This window comes from Manacus vitellinus, unplaced genomic scaffold (genome assembly GCF_001715985.3).
Source record: "Manacus vitellinus isolate BGI_N305 unplaced genomic scaffold, ASM171598v3 scaffold_9_pilon, whole genome shotgun sequence".
Lineage (NCBI taxonomy): Eukaryota > Metazoa > Chordata > Aves > Passeriformes > Pipridae > Manacus > Manacus vitellinus.
In genome coordinates, this window is record NW_021940917.1 from 17,420,147 (window position 1) to 17,445,080 (window position 24,934).

At 42.0% G+C, this 24,934-nt stretch overlaps 1 protein-coding gene across 1 annotated transcript; it reads left to right on the forward strand.

Annotated features, from left to right (window-relative positions):
• Positions 1–8,512: 8,512 nt before the first annotated feature.
• ISOC1 (isochorismatase domain containing 1) lies at positions 8,513–24,033 on the forward strand. Its single transcript, XM_018086182.2, has 5 exons — positions 8,513–8,798; positions 18,414–18,533; positions 18,701–18,904; positions 19,276–19,392; positions 22,529–24,033. The coding sequence occupies exons 1-5, from the start codon at positions 8,520–8,522 to the stop codon at positions 22,673–22,675; spliced, it is 867 nt and encodes a 288-aa protein (XP_017941671.2). The 5' UTR covers positions 8,513–8,519; the 3' UTR covers positions 22,676–24,033.
• The last annotated feature ends 901 nt before the right edge of the window (positions 24,034–24,934 follow it).

The following is a 24,934-nucleotide window of genomic DNA, read 5'->3' on the forward strand; positions in this document are numbered from 1 at the left end:
AATGGAGATAAATGCCGACAGTAAAAGAGCAGGCAGAAGATATTTCTTCAAAAATCTCTAACATTTTCCTCTGTCTTACAGTTGGCTGATATACCTCATAAGAGTGGAACTGCACTTTCCAGCATAGGTCAGAGCCTGACAAAGAAGAAAGCATGTCAAGAGAAAATGTGTAGGCAAAATGTGATAGAAGCACCTTGTTTATTTGGGTAGCTATTCACTCTGAGAAAGGAGCAGAGAGGGTAAGAATTTGATTGCATTTAAACTAACACTATGGAGTTTAGCTCTAAGTAATTGTGCTGGGTTTTGGGTGGGGTAGAATTAATTGCCTCCACAGTGCCTAATATGGGGCTGTGTTTTAGATTTGTGCTGAACACAGGGTTGAAATAATAATACAGAGATGTTTTTGTTATTGCTGAGCAGGGCTTACACTGAGCCAAGGCCTTTTCTGCTTTTCATACTGCCAAGCTGGGGAGGAAATTGGGGGTGCATGGGAGGCTGGGAGGAGACAGAGCCGGGACAGGTGACCCAAACTGGCCAAAGGGATATTCCAGACCATAGGACATCACACTCAGTATAAAAAGTGGGGGGAAGAAGGAGGAAGAGAGGGGTGTTTGGAGTGATGGTGTTTGTCTTCCCAAGTCACCATTACATGTAATGGGGCCCTGCTCTCCTGGCGATGGTTGAACACCTGAATGCCCATGGGAAGCAGTGAATTAATTCCTTGGTTTCCTTTGCTTGTGTGCAACTTTTGCTTTCCCTATTAAACTGTCTTTATCTCAAGCCCTGAGTTTTCTGGCTTTTACCCTTCTGATTCTCCCCCTGGTCCCACTGGTGGGGGAGAGACTGAGTGGCTGTGTGGTGCTTGGTTGCCAGCTGGGGTGAAACCACGACAGGAATCTGTTCATATTTTTAAAGGCTAATTTGTTCACCTGATGATGTATCTGCCAAAACTAGGCTTCATGCTTCATGCTACACAGCTACAGACCTCCTGTCAAAACTCTGTGTGCACCAACAGGCTCTTCACGCTGCTTCTATGGGGGTCTGGCACCCAACTGCAGGGGAAGAGGTAAGCTGCCTTTCAAGGTCCTCCCTTCCTGCCTTTGCCAGGGTGCTGCTTCTGCTTCTAACCTCAGGCCTTTGAGTGATGTTACAGGTATCATTGAGCCCTGACAGACAGCTTGATGATTCCAAGCAAGAAATTGGGCAAGGAAGGCAAGAGACCGGCACGGCTGAGTCAGGAACTGCTGGTCAAACTAAAGGGAAAAAAGCAAATGCACAGGCAGTAGGAATAAGGACAGGTAACCTGGAAAGAGTACTGGCATAATGTTTGGTTGTGTAGGATGGGGTGGGGAAGGTGAGGAATACCAAGGTAAAGCTCAAACTAAAGCAGGCAAGGGATGAAAGAGTAACAGGAAGGGCTTCTACAGGTATGTTAACTAGAAAATGAAGGTGGCCATCAGGGTGAGGGCAGTGATTCTGCCCTCCTCCTCTTCTCTGGTGAGACCCCACCCGGAACACTGCACCCAGCTCTGGGGCCCTCAGCATAAGGAAGGACATTAACTTGCTGGAGCAAGTCCAGAGGAGGGTTACCAAAGATGATCAGAGGGATGGAGCACCTTTCCCATGAGAAAAAGCTGAGAGAATTCTGATTGTTCAGCCTGGAGCAGGGAGAGTCTCAGGGTGACCTAACCGTGGCCTTCCAGTACTTCAAGGGGGGCTACAAGAAGTCTGGAGAAGGATTTTTTACAAGGGCACGTAGTGGCAGGACAAGGGGTGATGGTTTTAAACTGAAAAGAGTGTAGGATTAGCTTTGATATTAGATATCATTAGATATAGAACAAATTCTTTACTGTGAGGGTGGTGAGGCACTGGAGCAGGTTGCCAGAGAAGCTGTGGATGCCCCATCCTTGGTAGTGTTCAAGGCCAGGTTGGATGGGGCTTTGAGCAATCTGGTCTAGTGAAAGGTCTCTCTGTCCAGGGCAGGGGGGCTGAAGATAGATGATCTTTAAGGTCCTTTCCAACACAAGCCATTCTACAATTCTTTGATTCTAACCCTGACCTGCTGTCCTGGCTTTCTTGGCTTGCCCTTGGATCTGCCTCATTGTTAGAGACTGGGCTGTTCCTGAACTGCTCTGCTTTTCTGGTTGCTGCAGCACTGCATCCCTGATGGTTGATGTGTTGCCTCCGACTGGCTTGCTGCCATCCCCAGTGCCTGAGCAGTATTTTCCTGGTGGAATATCCTGCTTTTACACAGCAAACCCTTCACGTACACTCAGTTACTTCTAGAATTCCAAAACAAGCAGCTCAGAAGGTTTTGCAGCCCATAAAGACAGGTGTATTAGGAAACATACCATTAGTTACTTTTCCTTGAGGTTTTTTTTTAGTTTAAATGCCATTTGGTTGAATTTAATGTCCTCAAGGAACTCACTAAGAAGTATGTAAAACTAGAGAGAAAAAGGACAGTTATTGCAAGCTTGGTTCTGTTCTCAGAGTGAGACAACAGAGAAAATTTCAACTCATCTTTGATGGTTGAAGAATAGTTTCATTGTTCTGACTATTAAAATGCATCAAGTGCTTTCCTTCTTTTATCAGTATATGTAAACTACTGCTTCAGTTATTACAAAAAAGTCATACAGTTTACAATTAGGTGTTAATGTAATAAAACAGTGATAGTTTGGGAAAATGAACAGCATTTGTGATTCCATGCACATCACTTAAAAAGACAATAGAATTCAATAAATTGAACTACTCCTATTTGTGGAAGAAGACTCTCATTCTACCAAATGTCCCTGAGTCTCATTCTACCAAATGTCCCTTTTCCACTGTGGAAAAGGCTACCACAGTGTACTGATGGAAAGTCACATATGTATACATTTATTACAGCTGTTGTTCACAATAGCAAAAGCCACCATAGTTGGGGACAGAAACAGAATGCCAAAGCACGATGAAAAGAGTAGAGATGGAAACAAAACTGGGAAGGAATCTGATCTGGCAGCCACTCACTCATGAATAAACACCTCATGTGCAGGAGAAAATCTGTTCGAAGTGTGAAAAACCTGATTACTTGGGGAACCTAGACTTGCCTGACAAATCCCTAGATCTCTGGTCAATCAACATTTTATTGTTGATTTACCACTGTCACATTTTATTATCCTATTGTAAGTGCTGTTATATGTGACAGGAATTTAGGATATTAAAATACGGCCTGAATGACACGGTACTGAATTATTAACAGAGGAGCTTTAAAACACCTATCAAGCTCCAAAATCGGAGGATGGTCAGAGATCCATCCCAGTAATGTGCTTTTTATTTCAAGGTACCACATGGCAGGTGATATTAGAAGCAAACCTAACACCTCAGGTATGCAGCACAGACAGCAAGTAAATCTGCCCGGAAGCCCAGTGTCAAGGGTAGTTTTAAAATACAATGCAGATCTAGCCAGATATATTAAAGTCAATAGAGAGTTCAGGTAAAACTGCAAAGCTGGGACTGCAAAACTAAGCTATTGGTGCTGAACTGCCTGATAATGTGGATACACTGCTACGACAAGGTAAGCTTAAATACAGGTTTGCAGGACAAGGTGCAAGCTCTAACAAAGGTTTCTGTGGCAATGCTCTAGCAGTGTAATCTGCAACATGCCCTCATAGGGAATAAAAGCAGTAATTTGGACATGAGATGAAAATAATTCTGAAATATCACAGGGGAATGGGTTACACAAACACAATAGAAAGTCAATGAATCTGCATAGAAAGGCAGTTTTATATTTTATGCATACGAGTTTATGAAGCACAGTAGTACGGCTGTTACCTTTTCCTTGACTTCCTTCCTATTGGAGATGCGTAAATTCCAGGCAGTGGTGATGCCAAAGAGGATTTTGACCTTTAAGAAATCTGTCAGCTCTCTCTGATTTTAAAGCTACCTGTGCACTTTGGACTTTCAAAACACAAATCTGTTTACTGCAGGACACGCCTCACCATTCACATTTTGCTCACTGAGAAGGCATCACCAGAGGAGTAAATATTTTTCTCTAGAGCTCTCTCTATGCATGATTGCACTGTAATTTTTAACAGAGTACTTTGGGGAGTGTATAATTTTAGTAGATTCAGTTTGACATTGTGTTTCATTCTACAAAGATGACCATATAATGGGCTGTCCAAAGACAGACTGAAACAAACAAGTAAAATAAATCAGGCAGAAATACCCTTCTGAAACTTTGAACTGATAAACTGATAAACCCTTATTTGAAAGTTAGAATACTGAACTGTTTTTTTCTTACAAGAAGCTTACATTTTAATGCTCTGAAGTTCAACTTTTGCTCTGAAAACTCACAGTGACTCTCTCCTTACCGTTGGCATTGCATAAGCTTCCCTCTTTCTCACCTTATCGATCCTAGCTCTTGATGGAAATGCTCCTTAACAGCTGAAAACAAACAAACAAATGATTTCCAGAGGCTGATTTCAGATGACCTTGTTCAGTTCTGCTGCAGGAAGGGAAGGTCCCGTGTGGCTGGCAGGGCCTTGTGTCTGAGCAGAATGCCAATAGACTTGTTGGTAGCAAGACTTCAATATACACATAAATGCTTCAGACCTGGAATAAGGAAATTTGGCTTTCACTTAAAATCTCCAACACTTGAGTAGTTTTCCATCAATTTCTTTATAGTACGCACCACCCAAGAGGTGTATTTGCTGTGATTATATCCCCTTTTTCATGACTTCAGCATATGCTTAGCTTGTAAGCATGAGGTTGGCAGCTTCTTAAAAAAAGACATGGTTGAAGATCAGTTAACACTGAATTTCTACTAGAAGCAATATTTTTCTTTCTTGTATAAAAGACATTACTTGCAATGCAAAATGCCAAAGAGATGTGTTGCAAATGCTCTTACTCACTTGTGTTATTCACACTGAGTTAAAATATTTTAGGCCAATGTAACGGAGATCATCCGACATTTCTCCTGTGTAGTGCACTGTACTTTCTTTTCTTTCTGTGAAGCAAAAAATGCTATGCTGTATTTTGTAGGTGGGCTAGAATCTCATCTTTGTGATAGCACAATAACTCTGCAACTTAATTAAAGGCAGCCTGGTCAGCCACTGCTGCATGATTAAGAGACACATGAAAGGTCAGTGAATCCAACTAACCTCCAGCTGGTGGTGCTTGGAAAGTGTCCCTTCCCAAGTCTGTGTCTCAGGTTGATACCTTGAAAACTGAAGATGACCAGAGTTGGGGCTGGAAAAATTAATAGTCTGAGATCTGCTTGCATCAGAAGCATCTTCCTCTGTGGGACAGTACTATCCAAGAACAGGCAGCTACTCAAAAAGACTTAAGCGGTTTCAGAAGAAAAATTAAACTACCTGTGAAAAGACTGACTGTGGAGTTGCAGGGGAAGAGAAACTGAAACGTGAAAAGATCCAAGGTGGTACAGCATGACACAAGCAGAGTTAAGGCACTGATACAGGCTAGGATTAGGTGTCACTCGGTAAGGAGAGATGAGTTGCATGGTAAAAAAGCAGCTGGTGGCCTCTGCCTTCATGTGTGTGCAGGGATCTGGCAACTGTGCTCCCCTGCCTGTGAGACCTTGTACAGGGAGGGAGGGAGGGAGGGAGGACAGGCCCCCAGTCTGTGTGTCTGGGTCCATCCCCCTGCTTGTTCCTTGACCTGAGGGGCAACAGGGGCAGTAATGGCCAGACGCAGTAGAAGAGTCTCTTCTCCCCCAGATTTTGGATGAGTGTGAGTACTGCCTTGCCAATTCCTTGCCATTACATAAACCTCATCCTGTTAGCAAAAACTTTTTCTGTTTTTTAAGTAAACCCGAATCTGGCCAACTTACTAAAATATGTTATGTATTCTGCATAATAACTGGGTAATTTGTATTCAAATGTATTCACTGTAGACAGCAGTGGTAGAATGGTAAGAACTTGCTATGGCCTATTTTGTTAATACAGATCTACCTCTCTTGCTATAAGGGAAAAAGAAAGCCCATTTAAAAGGCACTATTAATCAACAGAACCACTATCCATGCTATGTTTTCAAAGTATACTGAATTTTAGAACTGCACTCAATTAAAATAAAGTATAAATTAAGAAGTGGAAACCAGGTTAAGTCACAGAAAATAAATAGAATTCAGTGGGTATTCAATTTGTCACCTTTTCTTTCGGAGAACTGAACAGATTCAAGTCAGCTAATGACTAGGCCATAAAATTGCTCACCCTGTATGCCTCTACTGTAGCAGCATTAATGACTGTCTGTAACAATAAATTAAATCAGCAGAACAGTAAGCATGGATAAAAAATTAAAATAAGCCCTGAACCCTGTCTACTGGATATTTTTATAGCTGGCAGGTGGAATAGAGTTGTATATAATCCACCAAATACTCTTAAGTGTATATTTTTAGAGGTGAAAATTTCTTTTTTTTCCTAGCTCAATACTGTCACACGCAGAACAAGATTAAGTGTTTAAACTGAACCCAGACAGGATCTCCTGTGTTTTGACTCTTTAATCACAAAGATGTGTTCCATTAGACTGAATACAATCAGTTCGACTCTACCTCCTTCAGAAAGGTGGAAACTCCATATGAATACATTGAATTCCCTGTCAGTAAGAGAAGGCAGAATCCATGTACATTTTAGACTTGTGATTGAATCCTTTAAAAACTTTAATATATGTAATTTCTGCCTAGACACAGTATAACTTGCATGTTTTTCCTGTAATGTGCAGGCACCATTGCACATTTGCTTCTTGGATAGTGTATGAAATAATCACTTCATGCTGCTTCAGTGAATGCCTGGTGAATATATGGGTGAGTAAATAAGTAATTGTGAAAGACTACATATGCTTGCAATTTTTAAATCAAATCATACCAGCAGTGTATTTTCTAGGGAAAAACCCCAAACCAACAAACTAGTGAAAACATAATATTGACATTTGTATAGAATCACAGAATAGAATCACAGAATATTCTGAACTGGAAGGGACCCACAAGGATCATAAAGTCCAACTCATAAGTGAGGGGCCCCTACAGAGGTCAAACCCACAGCCTTGGCATTATTAGCACCACGCTCTAACCAACTAAGTAATGAGGGTTAACGTGACAGCTCCACACTTCTGACATCAGTAAACCCTGAGAACAACGTTTATAGAATCACAGAACGGCCTGGGTTGGAAGGACCTAAATGATCATCTAGCTCTAATCTCCCTGCTTTGGACAGGAGTACCTTTCACTGGACCAGGTTGCTCACAGCTCCATTCAACTTGGCCTTAAACACTTCCAGGAATGGGGCATCCACATTTTCCAGAGGCAACTTGTTCCACTGCCTCACCACTCTTAAAGATTTTCTTCCTCAAATCTAATATAAACCCACCCTCTTTCAGTTTAAAGCCAGTCCCCTTGTCCTCTCACTATATGCTCTTGTAAAAAGTCTCTCTACATCTTTCTTGTAGGCCCTCCAGGTATTGGAAGGCTGCAGCTGGATCACGCTGAAGCCTTCTCTTTTCCAGACTGAGCAGTGCCAGTTCTCTTAGTCTCTCCTCTTAGTAGAGGTGCTCCATCCCTTTTATTATCTTCGTGCTTCAGTTTGTTGGTATTTAGCTAGGCAGACATGCATTAACCTTGATGGTGGTGCCACTGCATTGGAATAGGGCATGAAAACATACACTTGGCTTTAACAGAGAAGATTTTCTTTTTATGTTTGTAGCACACTACTTAGATCTTTCCCCCCAAAATATGGTCAGCAAGTCCAGCTGCCATCTCTCTTGGAGAAACAAAAATAAAATACGGTAGAAGCTGGGAAGGACAAAACTGGGAGAGGTATTGTATCCTGCTCACTTCTCCTCACCAGTGGATGGAGTTGCAGGCTCGGAGCTGCGGCGTGCAGCCGCTCGGGCACGTCCCGCTGCTCAAACCCGACATTTCCCAAGAAAGCCTCGTGCGAAAACTCAGCAGGCGGTGTCGGCACCGGGAGAGCGAACAGCTGTCCCCCACCCAGACCGGGACTCGGAAGAACCCGGGCACGTTTCAGGCTCCACCAACAGGTTCCTCCCCCGGTTCCAGGGAAGGCGGGCCCGCCCGCCCGCAGCCCGCCGGCCGCGGCCCGCCCGGAGCGCTCCCGACCCGCCGCGTCCCGAGCGGCTCTGCCGGCCCGGGACCTGCCGGGACGGGGCCGCCCACGGGCGCTGTCCCCGCCTCGGCCCGCCTGACCCTCTCCGGGGGGAGCCGGACGAGGGCGGATGTTCCGCGTGTGGGACCGCTCCTCTGGCCGCCCGCGCCGAGCAGGGCAGGCACCGTCCCTGCCGGGAAGCGGCGGAGGCTGTGCCCGCCCGGCGGAAGGCGCCCCCGGGGGCGGCGCTCGACCCCGTGGGGTTGCGGGGTAGGGCCGGGCCCCATGGCGGGGAGGAGGAGCAGGAGCAACCGCAGCCGGGATTGGGGGCCGCCGGCACCGGCCCGGCGGCCGGGGGGGAGGCGGCGGGAGGAGGAGCGGCGCGGACCGCGCAGCGAGCTGGCGGGCTCGGCGCGGCGGTCCCTGAAGATGGCGCGGCGGAGCCGGGCCGCTGCTCCGGGCGCGCGGGCGGCTCCGTGCCCTCCTCTCTGCTTCTCGGTCTTCGCGCGGCCCTCCAGCGTGCCCCACGGCGCCGGCTACGAGCTGCTGATCCAGAAGTTCCTCAGCCTGTACGGGGACCAGATAGACATGCACCGCAAGTTCGTGGTGCAGCTCTTCGCCGAGGAGTGGAGCCAGTACATCGACCTGCCCAAGGGCTTCCTGGTCAACGAGCGCTGCAAGGTGCGCCTGGTCCCGCTGCAGATCCAGGTGAGCCCCGGCCGCCGGCAGGTGCGTGGTCCCTGACCGCTGTCCGGGCGGCTCTCGGCAGCCCCCCACGGCCTCCCGGGGAGAAGGGGGCAGCCCGGGGCCGGCTGGGGCCGCGGCACAGCCCCCGCGTTTAACAGGTTTCTCCGAGGAAACTTTTGTGCTTCCCTGGGGCCGGGCGGCAGGTGCGCTCCGAGCCACACGCGTCTGGTAACCGGGCTCTGCCTTCGGCGAGCCAGAACTTAACTTGGCGCCGTGAATGGGAGAACGGTCAGGTGGCTGAAGCAGTCAGTGTGCTGCATTAAAACAGGCGGCTGGTGCTGCCCGGCCTTGACCGGGGGTAATGCTGCTAGGTGGAAACTCGAAGTAAAATGGGCTCTGCTGGAGCTCGGTATCTTGGCTCGTAGGTCGCCAGGACTTCTGTATCCCTCTTTGCCTCAAAAAACTCTTTCCGATTTACGGGTTTGTAGCTCGCTGGCTTTGTGACCACAAACCGGGGAGCCAGACTGATGCAGTTCGTGTATTTCGTATGCAGATACCTTTATGCACACCGGAGGCTGGTGCAGGTTGTACTGTAATAGTTCAACTCGAAACACATTGCTTCTTCCTTTCCCCAGTGTCTAAGAGTTAAGCTTAACCCCCCCCCCCTCAATCCCCGCAGCAACAAATCATTATTGTTTTCATTCAGAGCATTCTTTTTTTAATTGATAATTAAGAAGTTTTAGTTTGTCGAGACAGCATTTCTAAATAGTTGAGAAAGTGATATCGTGAAACCTGACACATTGCTTGTCTTCTCCCTATGGTCTTAGAAACAGTCTAATTCGTGCTGTTTGTAAACCCTGGTTAATCGTAGTGTCTTGAACCCATAAACCCTCAAGGTGGCCTGTTTGCTTACACTGTATAATAAGGATGCCTTTGGAGTCTCTTGTTCTTTCTTAACTTTATGTATGGAAAGACCGTACATAAGAAGACCAAACTAGTTTAATAACTTATTTTGTCATTTATTATTAATTCTCATCATATACATTCATCATATTCAGTTTAAAACTTTTTTTCTGTGTTGTGAACAGAATTTATGGGGACCCAACCAGGGAATCTGGAAAGGGACAGTCTCTCCAACTTGCAAAAAGAGTTCGTATGGCTGTTAATTCAAACAAGGATTTTGAAAACAGAATCTGTGTAATCTGGTCGTGTAATAGTGTTGCAGGTCAGAATTTTTCTTCTCATCGCTACTCTGCAAGGACTCTCTTGCAGATGCCTTCTGCACTGAAACTGTAAATGCAGCCCAAGCATTCGAAGCAGGACATAGGTCTTAGGTCTTGGTGTGAAAGGTCAGTCTTGAGATAGGGAAGGATATGTCACTCCCAGGGTGCACATGTGCTACAGAGCTTTAACTGACTGCAGGAATTGAGGATGAACCAGTATTTCGTGCATTGATTGCCTACTTACACCAATACTGTTGCATTTCTGTGACAGTAGCAACTGTTGATGTGAAAAGATGGTATTTTTGTATTACTCCTTGATGTGCTTCAGCAGCTGTGAATAAGCTGAAGACATGACAATGAAGACATCACAATGATGTCAGTCAGTTTGCCTTAAGCCACAGGCAAGTGCTCAGAGATCACCTGTTTGGGGAACATTTGGTATGATACAGACACAGCTGTGCTTTTTAAGACCTTTAGGATTTACCAGCTGGAATATTATACTTTCTTTCTGTATGTTCATTCATGCATTGCCACTGTTATGTGCCCTTTTTCTCTTCCTCCCTCCCTCCCTCCCTCCCTCCCTCCCATCCTGATATTTGATCTGCAGTTATACACAACATCAGTTTGTCAACTCGGTGTGTGGCGTAGTCAGTTGAATCACTGTTTTGAATGTATCTTTCAAGAGGGACAACTTTTGCTCACTGATGTGATTAGACTTGTATATTTGGAAAGATATATTTGGTTTAAAGTTAAGAGCACAGATGCTAGGATCTGTATGCTTAGACAATGATTTCAGTGCTTTTATACATTTGTTTTATGAAATATATGTGTGCATTTGGCTGGAGATGGCAGTTTAACCCCCTAGATGGCAGCTAGTGCCCGTGAGCTCTAGAAAGGTATCCTTCTGTTTTGATTCCTATGCAGGTCTGTCGTAGAAGGATTCCTTTTGTTACAGTAGCTCAAGAAATGTCAGCATCAAATGATGTTTGACTGGGCTGTTTCAATTTCCTGTCCCTGCAGCTGAGAGGGGCAGTAATCTCATGGAGAAATTGCCATTTGCTGCCCTTGGAAAGCCACTCCATGCAACTGAATTCAAGGCTTGATCTGTACAGGGATGGTCGCTCCCCTGTAGTTTTATGCCTTTGTATTGTCCTCATCTGTGTACATGTGTTTGGTTTGGCTGTTCTGACTCCAAACAGCCACTTAAACTTTTAGTGGCCCCCCGTGTTGGGTAGGCTGATGGGGTGCAGTGCACTGCGATGTTCGGCCTGGCTGCTGCTCTTGAAACTCCCCCAGCCACAGGCTTGCACCCAGGAGGGACATTTCCTCTGGCCTCTCCCACCTTGAGGGACTTAGTGCTAGCTGAAGGGAGACATCTGCTTTTCGTGGATTTTGTGTGTTTTAAATGATTCAATGGGAAAATATTTACAGTTTGGTTGGGGGGATGCAGGACCACTTCAATCTCTTCTAACTCTAAATGCAGTTACATAGTGCTACAGAAATTATTGTGGTTTGCTGTAATGTTGTAGCTGCCTTTGGAGAAGAGAAGCAGTAAGGAAGAACACTTTGGAGATATCCAAAGAAAACTCAGCTATATGCATATCACAGCTGTGCAATAGAGGAGTTAGGGCAGCATTTGAATACATACCCAAGAGAGGCTATTTCACAGTCACTGTCATAATTTCAAGGTGACTTCTCTGCAGCAGCACTTGTGCTCTCTGTTTACAGACTGTTAAACCTTAAGATACTAAAGGTAAAATGATAAAATTACTGACATCATTGCATAAAGCACTTCTTCAGCACGTTTTTTTGAGACACGTTGGTCTCTCAGGCACGTCTGTCTTGTGAAAAGCCGCTTACTGAACAATACTCAACTGTTGCTGCATGATAATGTAAATAAAATAGAACTATTTATACACAGAATTTCACTCTTATTGCACGTATCTAATATTCCTATGTTCAGATGCTTTGGAAATAGAAGTAACATTAACTGAGGAACCTAAGTTCATTTTCTGAAGATGGAGAAAAGCCGACGCATTAATTGCTGGGGAGTTGTTTGTGGGTTTTTTAGGGTACAGTTATAGATTTTGATACATTAGTAAATTTCTAAATAAATAATTTTTTAAAAAAGCAGCACATGGAACCTTAAAGAAGGGGAAAAAAAGGACTGAAAATATTGAAAGAGGATTTTTTTTTTTTCAAATCCAGACTCTGTGTATCTTGCTCTGCAGCACGCGTTTTAGTAATTTTAGATTTTGTTGAAGAGTTTTATACTGCCTTAGCTATAGGAGCATCACATGAGTATCCAACTAAATCTGTCCTTTGTAAATGCTGAACTGCATATAAAAGGCTGCATATTAGCTTCGCATAAAATAAATATTTATGTTCCTAAATTGAAACACTTTTAACCTATTTTTCTCTTGAAATACATTAAACTGAATTTATTCTTTTTTTTTTTCCTTTGAAAGATAGGCAGGAAAGTACAACTGAATCTTACAGATTTCCTCTTAGAAATATAGGAGAAGAACAGATGATAGCTTCTTTTTGTTGTTGTCTTTTTTATCCCATCCTTGAAATACCAAGGCTGCAACATCCTCTGCTCTGCCCTTTAAGTGGGTAACCTTTGCATGAGATTTATGAGGTGACTGGTGATGTCAGATGGGATTATTTCTTTGCTTCCAGTTTCTTGCTCGTTACGAATACTGTGAGGAAATTTCATTTTGTATGTGTAATGATTTCCTGGAGTTTGGACAGGGAAAGTACAGATAAAGAGGCAGTATAGGTGAATATTTTTGTAAAGCTGAAATTATAGTTCTTCATCACAGTCAAGTTTTGCTTGATTAATAATAACCAGCAGAGATGAAATAGATGTGAAAAAATACCTCTCCTTTCCCACCTAGGCCTTTTCTAGAGTAGGATTTAAAGCTGTATGTAACTCATGGCAGCATACCTTTAAATCCTGGTCTGGACAAGGTCCTAGAGATGACTTCTCTAGCTGGGTAAAAGAGCTGCATCAGGTTACGTGTCCATTTGTTGATGTACCTATTCTTGTGCTGTGGATAACCTCCAGCTGGAGGACAGAAAATCATGGTGACTGAGAGGTGAAGTGCAACAAATGGAAATGCTTATATACTGTTGGGGGGAACTTCAGGCAATTTGGGTTTTGATGTGGGTTTGGGTTTTTTTGTTTGTTCTTTTGTGGGGTTTTTTTGTTACCTTCTTCTTTCCTTTTGAATTCAAGTTTTTTGAGGTAGTTGTGGTTGAGTAGATCTTATATTCAGGGTGGATTCAGACAGGTACTCTGGCCGTAGTGGTTCACCATCCTTGCCCCGCCTGCCTCTGCCTTGAGAGAAATCAGACAGGTGTTGGCATGCCAGCCCATGTGTAGGTTTTTTTCCCTCCCTGGCTCACTGGCAGGGTGTGGCACTGGTGTAGTGTGGGTGGTAGTAGTTTTCACTGTCAGGGGATGTGTGAAGTGGAGGTGACCCATGTCCCTGATGCAGTGTTGCTGTAGATGGGGAGGATGGCTTTGAAAGCCAGTGACTAGTAGGATTTATGTGGCACACTGAAGAACCAGTAAATGGAACCTTTCCTTTATACACAGCAAATACATGAATTTATTTATAGACTGTGTTAGCTGCTGTTTATGAAAATTAATTTCAAACTGCTTTCTGCTGCACTCTGTCCTTCCCATATCTGCTATTCCAGGTAACACCAGCAAGTGTCAACTTTTTGATCTTACCATCTATTTTTTTCAGTTTCTTCATGTTCTGCTATGATTCAGACTGCAAGTTAATCGGAAATGAATATGAAAATGAATGTAAGAAGTATTTGTGTTAGATTTTGTAAAAGCTTCGATTTGGCAAACATATAGTTGACACAAGTTTTATTTTAGAGTGCTGCTGGTATTAATCTGAGTATGATTTAATAAATTAAATCATAGTAAACCAATATGACACTAAAGAAGAACAGATACAATGCTTTTGCTCCAGCTCCCTGTGGTGTTTGACATAAACATATGGGATTATTGATTCAGTGGAAGTCTGTAATGAAGATGCTTTCTGGCTGGATAGGCAGCCAGTTTTCTGGACTTCTCTGTCAAATCAGAATAATAGTGAATTTGGCTCTATAAGATTGGTTTGTAATTTTTTCATTGATTTGTAATTTTTCCATTGTCCTTGTCATTAACAAAATTTAGGAGAAATACTGTTTTTGCAGAAGGCTCCAAACTGAGAGGAACGGCAGGCATCTGAACGAGCAGAATGCAGGCTTTTCAGGGCAAGTTGGAGGGCCTTGAAGTGGGGAGCCATGTGAGGAGCAGCTGAGGTCACTTCTTCTGTTCAGCCTGGAGAAGAGGAGACTGAGGGGGGACATCATTGCAGTTACAGCTTTGTCATGAAGAGAAGAGGAGTGGCAGACACTGATCTCTTCTCTCTCGTGGCCAGTGACAGAATCTGAGGGAATGGCCTGAAGTTGTGCCAGGGGAGTTTAGGTTGGATATTAGATAAAGGTTCTTCCCCCAGAGGGTGGTTGGGCACTGAACAGGCTCCCCAGGGCAGTGGTCACATCACCAAGCCTGACAGAGTTCAAGAAGCATTTGGATGGTACTCTCAGACACATGGTGTGACTCTTGGGGATGGTTCTGTGCAGGGCCTGGAGTTGGACTTGATGACCCTTGCAGGTCCCTTCCAGCTTGGCATATTCTGTGGAACAAGGTAAAATAAGATGCAGTTCAAAATGGAAGCGACAAATGTAGGAATAACAAGCTACACAAACAAAAGATGAGGGAGAGTTCAAGGGATGATATTAAGTTTAAAATGCACCTCAACAGTATAAGTATCATCAATTATGAAAAGAGCAAATAGTGTATTGGAAAGTACAAAATAAACAGGGCCTGCAAGGGCTGTATATTGACTCTCTCTGAGGCTCTGCTAGTTCAGAGAAGTAATATGGGCAGAGGAACACTGCTGTGATAGTAGGTATGAGTGCCTCACTGTAGACTGCAATTTGAAAACTACCCCAGGGAGAACTATGAAAATTATTTGAGTTGTAAGAAGAAATATTAAAAGAATTAGATATGTTTTAGAATAAGGAAAGGTCAGGGAAGGACTAAAGGGAGTCTGAATCCTGAGGTTTGGTAATAGGTTTTGTGCGTGGTTATCCATGTGAAGGAAGATGGTAATGCTCTTGCATTTCCAGTTCACCATGGACTTAACGGGAAATAACACTCTTACATGGCAGCGAAGGAGTTGTGGGTGAGAAGATACCAAAAGGTAAAGATAACAGAGCTGTGTGTTGGGTTTTATAGTAGCTCTACTGCTGATAGGTCCAAGTAGCTGTCTGTGAAGATTACGTGCATTCGTTTGATCCTTCTGTAGAAGGAGACCATGCAGCTTTTTGAAGACCTTCCTAATCTGTTCACATTTATTCCTCTGCTAAGGATGGTAGAGCTATCTGCTACATTAGCATAGGAAGGTGTATATCAAGGGAGTAAATTAACTCCACACAGTTTACTCTATAATCCATGATGGTTTGTGGTAGTTCAAAATGATCTTAAAAAAATTAGTCACAGAGTCAATTAGGTTGGAAAAGACCTCTGAGACTGAGTCCAGCCTATGACTGAACACCACCATGTCAACTAGACCATAGCACTGTATGCTACATTCAGTCTTAAACACCTTGAGGACAGTGACTCCCCCACCTCCCTGGGCAGCCCATTCCAATATTTAATCGCCCTTTCTGTGAATAAATTCTTCCTGATGTCCAACCTAAACATCCCCTGGTACAGCTCTTAAAGTGATGGAAGGATTTTTGGAAGGAAATAGTAGTCTTTGCTTGTCATGTAAATGCCAAGACAAAATGACACATTTTCTGAGTAGGAGCCACACTTATAAATATTGTCTATTCCAATTATTCTATTTTTATTGCTGAGTGGTAGGAAAGTTAAATGTCATAATTGACTTCTGTTATGGTAGTAGGTGCCAAAGTTGGAATGGGTCACAGTGGGTGCTCCCTGTGGTGTTGAACTTTACATCAGTACTTCCTGCCAACTAGTTTCTGCGTTGTTCAAGTGCGTAGATGGGTGGTGTTCAAGAACAAGGCAGTTATTAATGTTTAATTTTATGTCAAATCTTTCTTGGTCCCAGGTGTCCTTTATTATATGCTGTAAAATTGCAGAAGTGTCTTCTGGGGGGGGGTATCTAGAGATTGCCTTCCCTAACTCCTTGATCAAATCAGCTGCTGATTTGCTGAATGCTGAAAACCTCCAAGGATGGAGATCCCACAACCATGCTAACCTGTTTCAATGCAGCTGTATCTTCCTGGTGAGAAAGATATTCCTGATGCCTGTTTTGATGCTCTTCTGTCTTCCTGTGGCATCAGTGGGTCCGGTATTATAACATCTACTTTTTGGTTGTTTCTGCATTTGCCTCTCTAGCTGTTTGTATTAATAGTGTTGCTGTTTGGCCCATGAGGACTGGAGGAACCATGGTTATGAATATTTGCTCTTTCAGCGTTAGTAGTGTGCTGAATCTGAGAGGTGTGGGAATTTAACATTTGTAATTATTACACAAGTAATTTTCCCAACAGTTTGAACAGGCCATTCCATATGGTGTGGCAATTATTGTAGATTTTTAGCCTTGGGAATTGAGATAAAAAGCATTTTACTCAGGAGATGTGGTGAATCAGTGGAAGTTTTGGAACTAGTATTTATGGATTTCCAATTTCCATGCAGTGAGTAGACCTTGGCTGACCACCTGTTACCCAACAAGCTGCTCCATCACTCCCCATCCTCAACAGGACAGAGGGGAGAAAATACAACAAAAAGCTTGTGCATAAGATAGGGAGGGATCGCTCACCAATTAGCATCATGTAGAAAACAGACTTGACTTGGGGAAATTAATTTAATATTTTGCCAATCAATAACAGAGTAGAATAATGCGAAATAAGAACAAATGTAAAACCACCTTTCTCCCATCCCTTCCTTTTTCCCAGGTTTAGCTTTGCTTCCAGCTTCTCTATCTCCTCCCTTCAAGCAGCATGGGGGGATGGGGGAAGCGCAGTTGTGGTCAATTCATAACCCTTCACCTTCTGCCACTCATCCTTTTCACACTCTTCACCTGTTCCAGCATGGGGTCCTTCCCATGGGAGATGTCTCACCATGGGCTGCGCCGTGGGCTGCAAGGGAATCTCTGCTCTGGCACCTGCTGCACAGTGGTTTTCTTACCCTTTCTTAAGTATGTTATCACAGAGGTGTCACCAGCATCACTGACGCAGCAGATCCATCTTGGATTCAGCTGGCATAGGCATTGTCTGACCTGCGGCTGTTTCTGGCATCTTCTCACAAAAGCCAGCCTGACAGCTTCCCCTCACTACCAAGACCTTGCCACAGAAACCCAATACATCTGCACTCTTCTGAAATACATTATTTTACAGATTTTGTAATTCTGTTTTAGCTTAAAACATCACGACCTCAGTTTGCAGTAAATGAAGTGTATATAATTAATGGCTACTTCCCAGGAGCTGTTTATTCAATTTGACTTATCAGTCTGCTGAAAAGCTCCTGAGTGGATGTAATTTCTCTCGAGTTGCCTGACAACTAAGTGATAGTATATAGCTGTTTTCTTTCCCTGTAGCTTCCACCTGAAGCTCTATCCCCGGGTTCTACAGGTAGAGCAAGTAATTTCATGCAAATGCAAAGCACTCTTTCAAAGTATGAGAAAATTAAATGTTTGATTTATTTTTCTTATCCCCTCCCTTCTACTCCACTTGGTAGCCTGTATTAAGGAAACTCTAGGAGATTACTTTTGTCATTAAAATGTATTCAGTTCTGTTTCTGTAATATTGACAAGTTTCTTTGCTTTCATTCTAGCCTTTGGACTTTCATCAGGCTTGTGCTAAAAGATGTCTTTAAACAATCAAATTGACTACACACTGGAAGTGTTGAAAATATGTGTGCATACAATATTTGATAGCAAGTGGAAGTCTGAATTTTTTTTAGCTTTAATTTATCCTGATTTTGTATCAGTTCCCAGAGTTGTGGATTGTAAAATGAATTTGAAGAATGTAGTTTCACTGTTGGTACTTTTTCTTTTTTTTGCTGTGCTTTAGGCAGCACGCTCCTCCAGCCCCATCAGGCTTGAGAAGTTTTCATGTACACTGACTTGTGTCTCCCACCTAATAAAATCTCTGTTACTTATTGATGACTGTACCATACTGTTCATTATCAGCTATTCATTTGAATTCAGAAACGTGCCAAAAATCAGGCTTGAAAAACGTTTCTCCTGTTTTCACTCGAACTAACATAAATCCATAACCTGGCAGAGGCATTGCAGACTCTCTCTCGTTTTGCTGCTTTTATGAAAGGGTCTCCACTGCCATGGAAAACATTATCTTTATTTCTTTTTTTTTTCAGATTACTACTTTGGGCAACCTGACGCCCTCAAGCACCGTTTTTTTCTGCTGTGATATGCAAGAGCGATTCCGGCCTGCCATCAAATACTTTGGTGATATCATCAGCGTGGGTCAACGACTGGTGTGTTCCCGTGTTTTTCTCTTGTTTTGGATCACACACATAAACTATTATTTTATACACAGATAGTTTAGTGGTTACTCAGTTTCGGGTGATAACAGTGTCTTTGTGATTATTGTTCTTAAACAATTTCCTTTTTTTAATATATTTTCCCCCTTGCCCCCTTGCAGCTCCAAGGTGCACGGCTCTTAGGAATTCCAGTTATTGTGACTGAACAGTATCCCAAAGGTCTTGGCAGCACTGTGCAAGAAATTGATTTAACAGGAGCTAAACTTGTGCTTCCCAAGACAAAATTTTCAATGGTGTTGCCAGAAGTTGAAGCAGCATTAGCAGAGATCCCTGGAGTCCGCAGTGTTGTCCTGTTTGGAGTAGAAGTATGTGCCTTGCCATTCTTGTACTGGTTTATGGTAATGTCTTTTGGCCCACAGAAATACTAAGCATTGCTCCCTGTAACTAAAAAACCCAACTCAATTCATATTAACAAGAGCTCATTTATCCTCTACAGAATAAATTATTCTTGTGTTGTCTTTCATATTATCTCATAATAAAATTTGAAATTACATATTTGTAAACTGCAGGGTCTTGTCTCAGTTTTAGCTGGTATTTAAAATGCACACTGAGTTCCCTAGCAATGTCAGGGGTAGAAAAATATGTATTTGAACTCTAATTAATTATGTACTCTAATTTGGTGTTCGGTTACTTACGTTTTGTAATAATAATATATATAATAATTTCTCCCCTGTAGACTCATGTCTGCATCCAGCAAACAGCACTGGAATTGATTGGCAGAGGTCTGGAAGTTCATATTGTAGCTGATGCCACCTCATCAAGAAGTATGATGGACAGAATGTTTGCTCTTGAGGTAAGTTTCTTAGTCAGGGCTTTCTCCACCTTGGGTTTGTATGTTAACTTCCCTCCTTACTGTAAGCTAACAAGGAATTTCTAAAGACAAAGCAGTGGACAAATGTAGATTTGAGAAGACATGAGTGCTCTGATTCTTAGAATAGCATCCAACAGGGAGATTTTTCTTCCTTAAATTATGATTTAATATACATAACCCAGTTTGCTATGTCTGGATTTTTAAAGTGATTGTTTTGTGCAATCTGAGTACTCTATATAAACAGCAGCATTTTAGGATATTTTCTTATGGAGTGTTATCTGTACAGCAGGAGTAAAAGTGCTGCAAAGCTTTTGGTTCTGTTGTCCCAAACAGTATTTATTCAGCTGTTGAAATTCCTTGAAACGCAGTGAAGTGCAGTAAGTGATCCCGTTCAAAGCTCCTTCTTGTATGTCTGTCCCTCCCTGTGCTTTCCCTCATCATTGCAAATTAAAGCTTAATCTCAAGACTCTGTGATTATAGTAAAGATTCCCCTCCCCCTTGCTTCTAGGAGCTTAGCCTAACTAAACGTTGAGAAAGTGGAGATAAATGTAACAAGCAGATTTAAAAGCGTGTACAACTATGTGGTAGCAAATTCATGCAAATGATTTTTTGATGGTGCACTCTTAACTTGCCTGCGGGCATCACTGTGGGAAATCAAAAACTGATACAGACATTAAGTATTGCAGTTATTGCCTCAGGTCCTAACAATTATTTGGAAATTGAAACTAATAATAACTGCAGCGTGTTATACTTTTTTCCTAGCTTGTGAGAAGACTTAATTTCTTCTGCTCCTCATGAATGAGAGAATTAAAGGCTAAAGAGAAATCCCCAACATATAATGATTGATGAAACACGTGACTTTGATTAAGTGGAAACCTAATGTCGACTGTCACGTAGAGCACAGTGACCCACACAGAGTACAGGAATGACTGAAATCATGGACTTCCCAAATCAATGTGGCGCAGCAGCAGTAAGAGGCAAAACAAATACAGAGCACAAGGAGACTGTTTTGCTGTGGTACCCCATGTATCACCATTACAATATGATTCAGGGAACATTTGCTGCCCTGCAGCGTTGAGCAAGCCAGTTATGTGGCAGCAACTCCTTCTCTGCTGTGCATGGTCTCACCGTACAGATCACAGTTCCTAGTCATATTCTTTTAATTAGTGAATCTGACATTGTCTCACTTGCAAATTTGCACCACACCTGGTGAGCTGAGGTGAGATTTATTAAGCTGGGTTCCCTGGATCCTTCTCCTTACCTTTCTGGGAAGGTGAGTGTAGTGTTTGTCTTTTCACAGAAACACAGCTTTTCTCTTTTCACAATGACTTCTCAAGGATGATAAAGAGTGACCTTGCAGTGAAAACAACCAGCTTCTCCAGGAACCTCAAATAAGTCCCATCCCTGCTCCTTCAGTTCTCCACATTTCCCATCACATAAACATGTGTTTTGATCGTGCTGGAGACAAACATCTGAGCAAGTATACTATTAATTGCAGTTTGAATTCATTTATAACCAAAGCTTTCATGTCTGCCTGGATAACAGGTTGTCTCCCCTTCTGTTGTGTACTTAAAAATGACAGCAGGCAAAAACTTGCAGTCAAAAAAATCCTCAGAAACCAAAAACCCTTGAAATTTTCAGTGGTGAAATAATTCAGCCCACCTGTTGAAGGTGGTGGCTGTTCTGAATCTCTTTCCTATCCAATGAAGATATCTTGTATCGCTGCTTGGTCTCGGATTGAGAAAGCTTTGTCTGTTGCTGCTGCATTTCTTTCCTGTTCTTTATCTGTTCTACTTGTTTCTGCAGTGTGGGTGCAACATATCCTTGATAATTTTCTTCTTCTCAAAGACTGTGTGCTAAGAAAACTTGTAATTTCCTTGAAAATCATCCAGGATGCTTAGCACATTCATCTCTTCATTTCTGCTGATCTGCAATCTATTTAAATTGTATTTAGTCCTAGAAATAGGGTATAAGCCAATGCCAGCCTCTTTGGCATGTTATGGTTTGTTTTGCTTCTAAAGAGAAGGCATTCTCTTTTTCAATCAGCATTTCACAGATATGAATTAATAACTTTTCCCCAGCAATTGCTTTGTAACTGAACGACTAAGCAACAGTGATCTAAGTCCTAGAAGGTCTGCAGCTTCTCTTCCATTTAGTGATAGCAGTTGAAACCTGTACGTACGCATCTGTATTTTCTCCCTCTTACCCCGGCTTGGCTCATTCAGGATCGCATTAGACTGGGTGGAGCATGCAGCTGAGTAGAGGATGGTGGAGGGAAAGCTGGGTCTGTGAAGAGTTTTACTGCCAAAGCACCTGTATGATTGCTGAGAAGATGATGGGGGGCCTTTGCTGAGGATAACTTTGCTATGTAAGCAACAACCACAGTCTTAAAAGTCCGGAAACTTTACAATAAGTCCTGTGACTCGGGCTGTGTGAAGCATTGCTCTGTTGAGTTGCACACTTAAAAGATCTAGCAGACCTCTTTTAGTTTTGCTTTCTGTGCGTTTTGTTCTGCAGCATGAGAGAACTAACTCCGGAATTACTGAGGCTGTAATGAAACGTCAGTTAAAAAGAGCTGCTGTTATGCCAGTATGATTTATAATGTCTGTAGAAGAGATTTTCCTTCTGCCTCCAGAGATTATTTTTAAGAGTGCACTGGGTAGTCCAAAAGCCAAAGTAGTAACAAGGACTGAATGAGAAATTGTTACAATTTCTCGCTTAATTATTTTATCTTGGACCTGGCTATTTTATTTTTCCTACAAGCCTTTCATATCTGCATTAGAGTGAAGAAAGCTGTCCTCTGAACCATGCAAGGGGAAAGGGTTGTTAACATTAAGAGATGTGGGTCTGCTGCCTATTAAATCTGAGGTGGGGAAAGAATCCAATCCAAGTAGGAAACCTTTGTTGTAATCCAGGGCAGCCTTTTGCCTCAGGAAAGTCTCAAAGCAGTCAATAGCTTTATAAATTATACCACTAAGAATTGCCGGAATAGAATTGGCAGTACTTTCATTAGTAGGAGATGTTTTTAAAAATGCTATTCATCTTTTTTACAAAATGTATACTTGTTCACATTTGCAAATATTTCACATTATTCCCTCTCTGCTCTTTTCTCTCCTAGCGTCTCGCTCGTACTGGAATTATAGTTACTACTAGCGAAGCCATATTGCTGCAGCTGGTAGCTGATAAAGAACATCCAAAATTCAAAGAAATCCAAAATCTCATTAAGGCAAGTGCCCCTGAGTCAGGGCTCCTTTCCAAAGTTTAAAGCGAACGTGGAGGACGCGGATCTCACTGTCCTCTTCAAAGAGGAAGCAAAGTTGTAAGCGCACATGTACACCTTCTTTCGCTCAAAGTTTGGTAGAAGTGTAAAAATAAAAGTTGACATACTCGTGCTTGCCTTAGCAAAATTGTCTGGTTGTACATCTGAGTGCCAGTGTGTTCTGTTAAGTTACAGCTGTCGGGGGTTTTGGGTATCATAAGACCCTTTTTGTTGTCAAATTTCCGTATTTATTTAAAATAAAGGAGAAAAACCAACAGAGGTGCCTACTAGTCCATACTATACACTGATTGTAACAGATCCAAAAAATGCATAATTCTGTGACACCTCTTGATTGTGCGCTTTCTAAAAGTGTTCTGTGATACTCTGTTTTACTTTTGTATTAATAGAAGATAATTATGTGTTGGATAAATGTGATGTGATACGCTTTAATGTTCTATGTAAATGAAGTATTTTAATAGGGCATAAATTAAAACTGAGTAAGATATATGGATTACACGTGCGCTTTTGTTCTCTAGGATAAAATTTAAGCACTTTGCTTCATAGACAAGACAGATAAATCAAGCAGCAACTGATGTTTGATTGCCCTAGGTAGCTGAAGCCTGCATCATGACTTTTGAATATACTGAAATTGACTACCCAAGACTGTACTTTACTTAAGTGTATACAGACAGAAATCTGTCACATCATGAGTTCTTTATAAACAACTGGTGTAAAGTCCTTCAGAACCTGAAAATATTACAAAAATTTTAAATTGGCAGCGCTAAGGGGATGTTTAACAACGAAAACTTTTCAGGTTCCAATGCTAAATCTACTACTACATTTAGATTTATTTTGCCTTTTTCTTTTTTTATACCGCATTTTAGTTAGATTGAATAATTCTATCCAATTTATTCAAGTGGGCTCTGAAACAAACCTCAGCTTCTCTAGGTTTTTGTGCTTTTTTTGTGGGCTGCAGTTGGGTGGAGTTTGAATAGCGTCTGGTCTAAAAGCATTCTTTAGAAAAATAGCATCTTTACCTTAATGATACATATATTTTCTATCTAGAACCAATCTTTTAACATGTGATTGTTCAGAAACGCACTTCCTTCATGTTCTAGGGGATTAAATAATGTTGTATAAAGTTTACAGTTTGCCTGAGACATTTATTTTTTTAAAAGAGTACTAGAAGATGTCATACTTAACACTAATCTTTTTGGTAGAAAACCAATTAGAGTACATGTGTTGGTTTAAATTGCTTATTTTCCCCACAAGATGGCTCTAAAAGAATTGTTTCATAAATAAGAATTGTTTCCATTGTTTCATATAACCTTTATATGTTCAAAACAAATAAAGAGTTAACATTTGCTGTCTCTCTTACGCTTGTGATATTTATTGAAGAGCAAATCCTGAAAGCTGTGTTTGCCATGGACCTTGTACAGCTGTGGAAGTTCTATGGATGTCATGGGAATTTTGTGTAAAGATCAAGGGTGGATAAAGTCGAATAATTCTTGTCTTCTGCATCTAGTTACAGTGTTATTTAGTGCTCCAGAATATGAGGAATGAACATTATGTCTCTAACTGGAGGCAGGGATGCAAGTTGAGTTAAGAACCACTGTCCTATATCACTGGCCTACTTTTAACCTTCATTAATCGAGTTGCCTAGCAGTATAAAGTTCACTTATATAAATCAACAACTATGCACAAAAATACTGTAAATTTCATATGAAATAGTGGTTTCATTGCTTTCTTGCTTTGATGTGTTGATGATACCAAGAGAGAGTAATTGAAGGAAAAGTTGTAACGTTTTTTTACACGTTTATTTTTCGGACAATATGAATTTCCTCAATAACTAATACATGGATATTTAAGAAATAATTATATTGGTTACTAAAATTTTACCATTTTTATACAAGAATAAATTGAAGGACATCTTCCTTTACACACAGTTTTCCTAAGTTTTTTGCTATGAGGGGAATCATTTGATAGCAAGATGGCACTAGAGAAGAAGCTATACAATACAATGATATTCTCTGTGATAGTTCTACCTTTTTTTTAACTTGTATTTGCATAGCCTTCTGTGGGCACTAGATTTTTTTCAAGATCCTTAATTTGTGGGGTTTTTTCCCCATGAGCTTGAAATATTAGCACTCCGAAATATCCAGTGTTCTCTTATAAAACTGAGCTCTTAGGGGTGAATTTAGGGGCATAATGATTGAATTCCTCTTTCAGAGAGGTACCTTAATAAGCATCACATGGATCATTCAG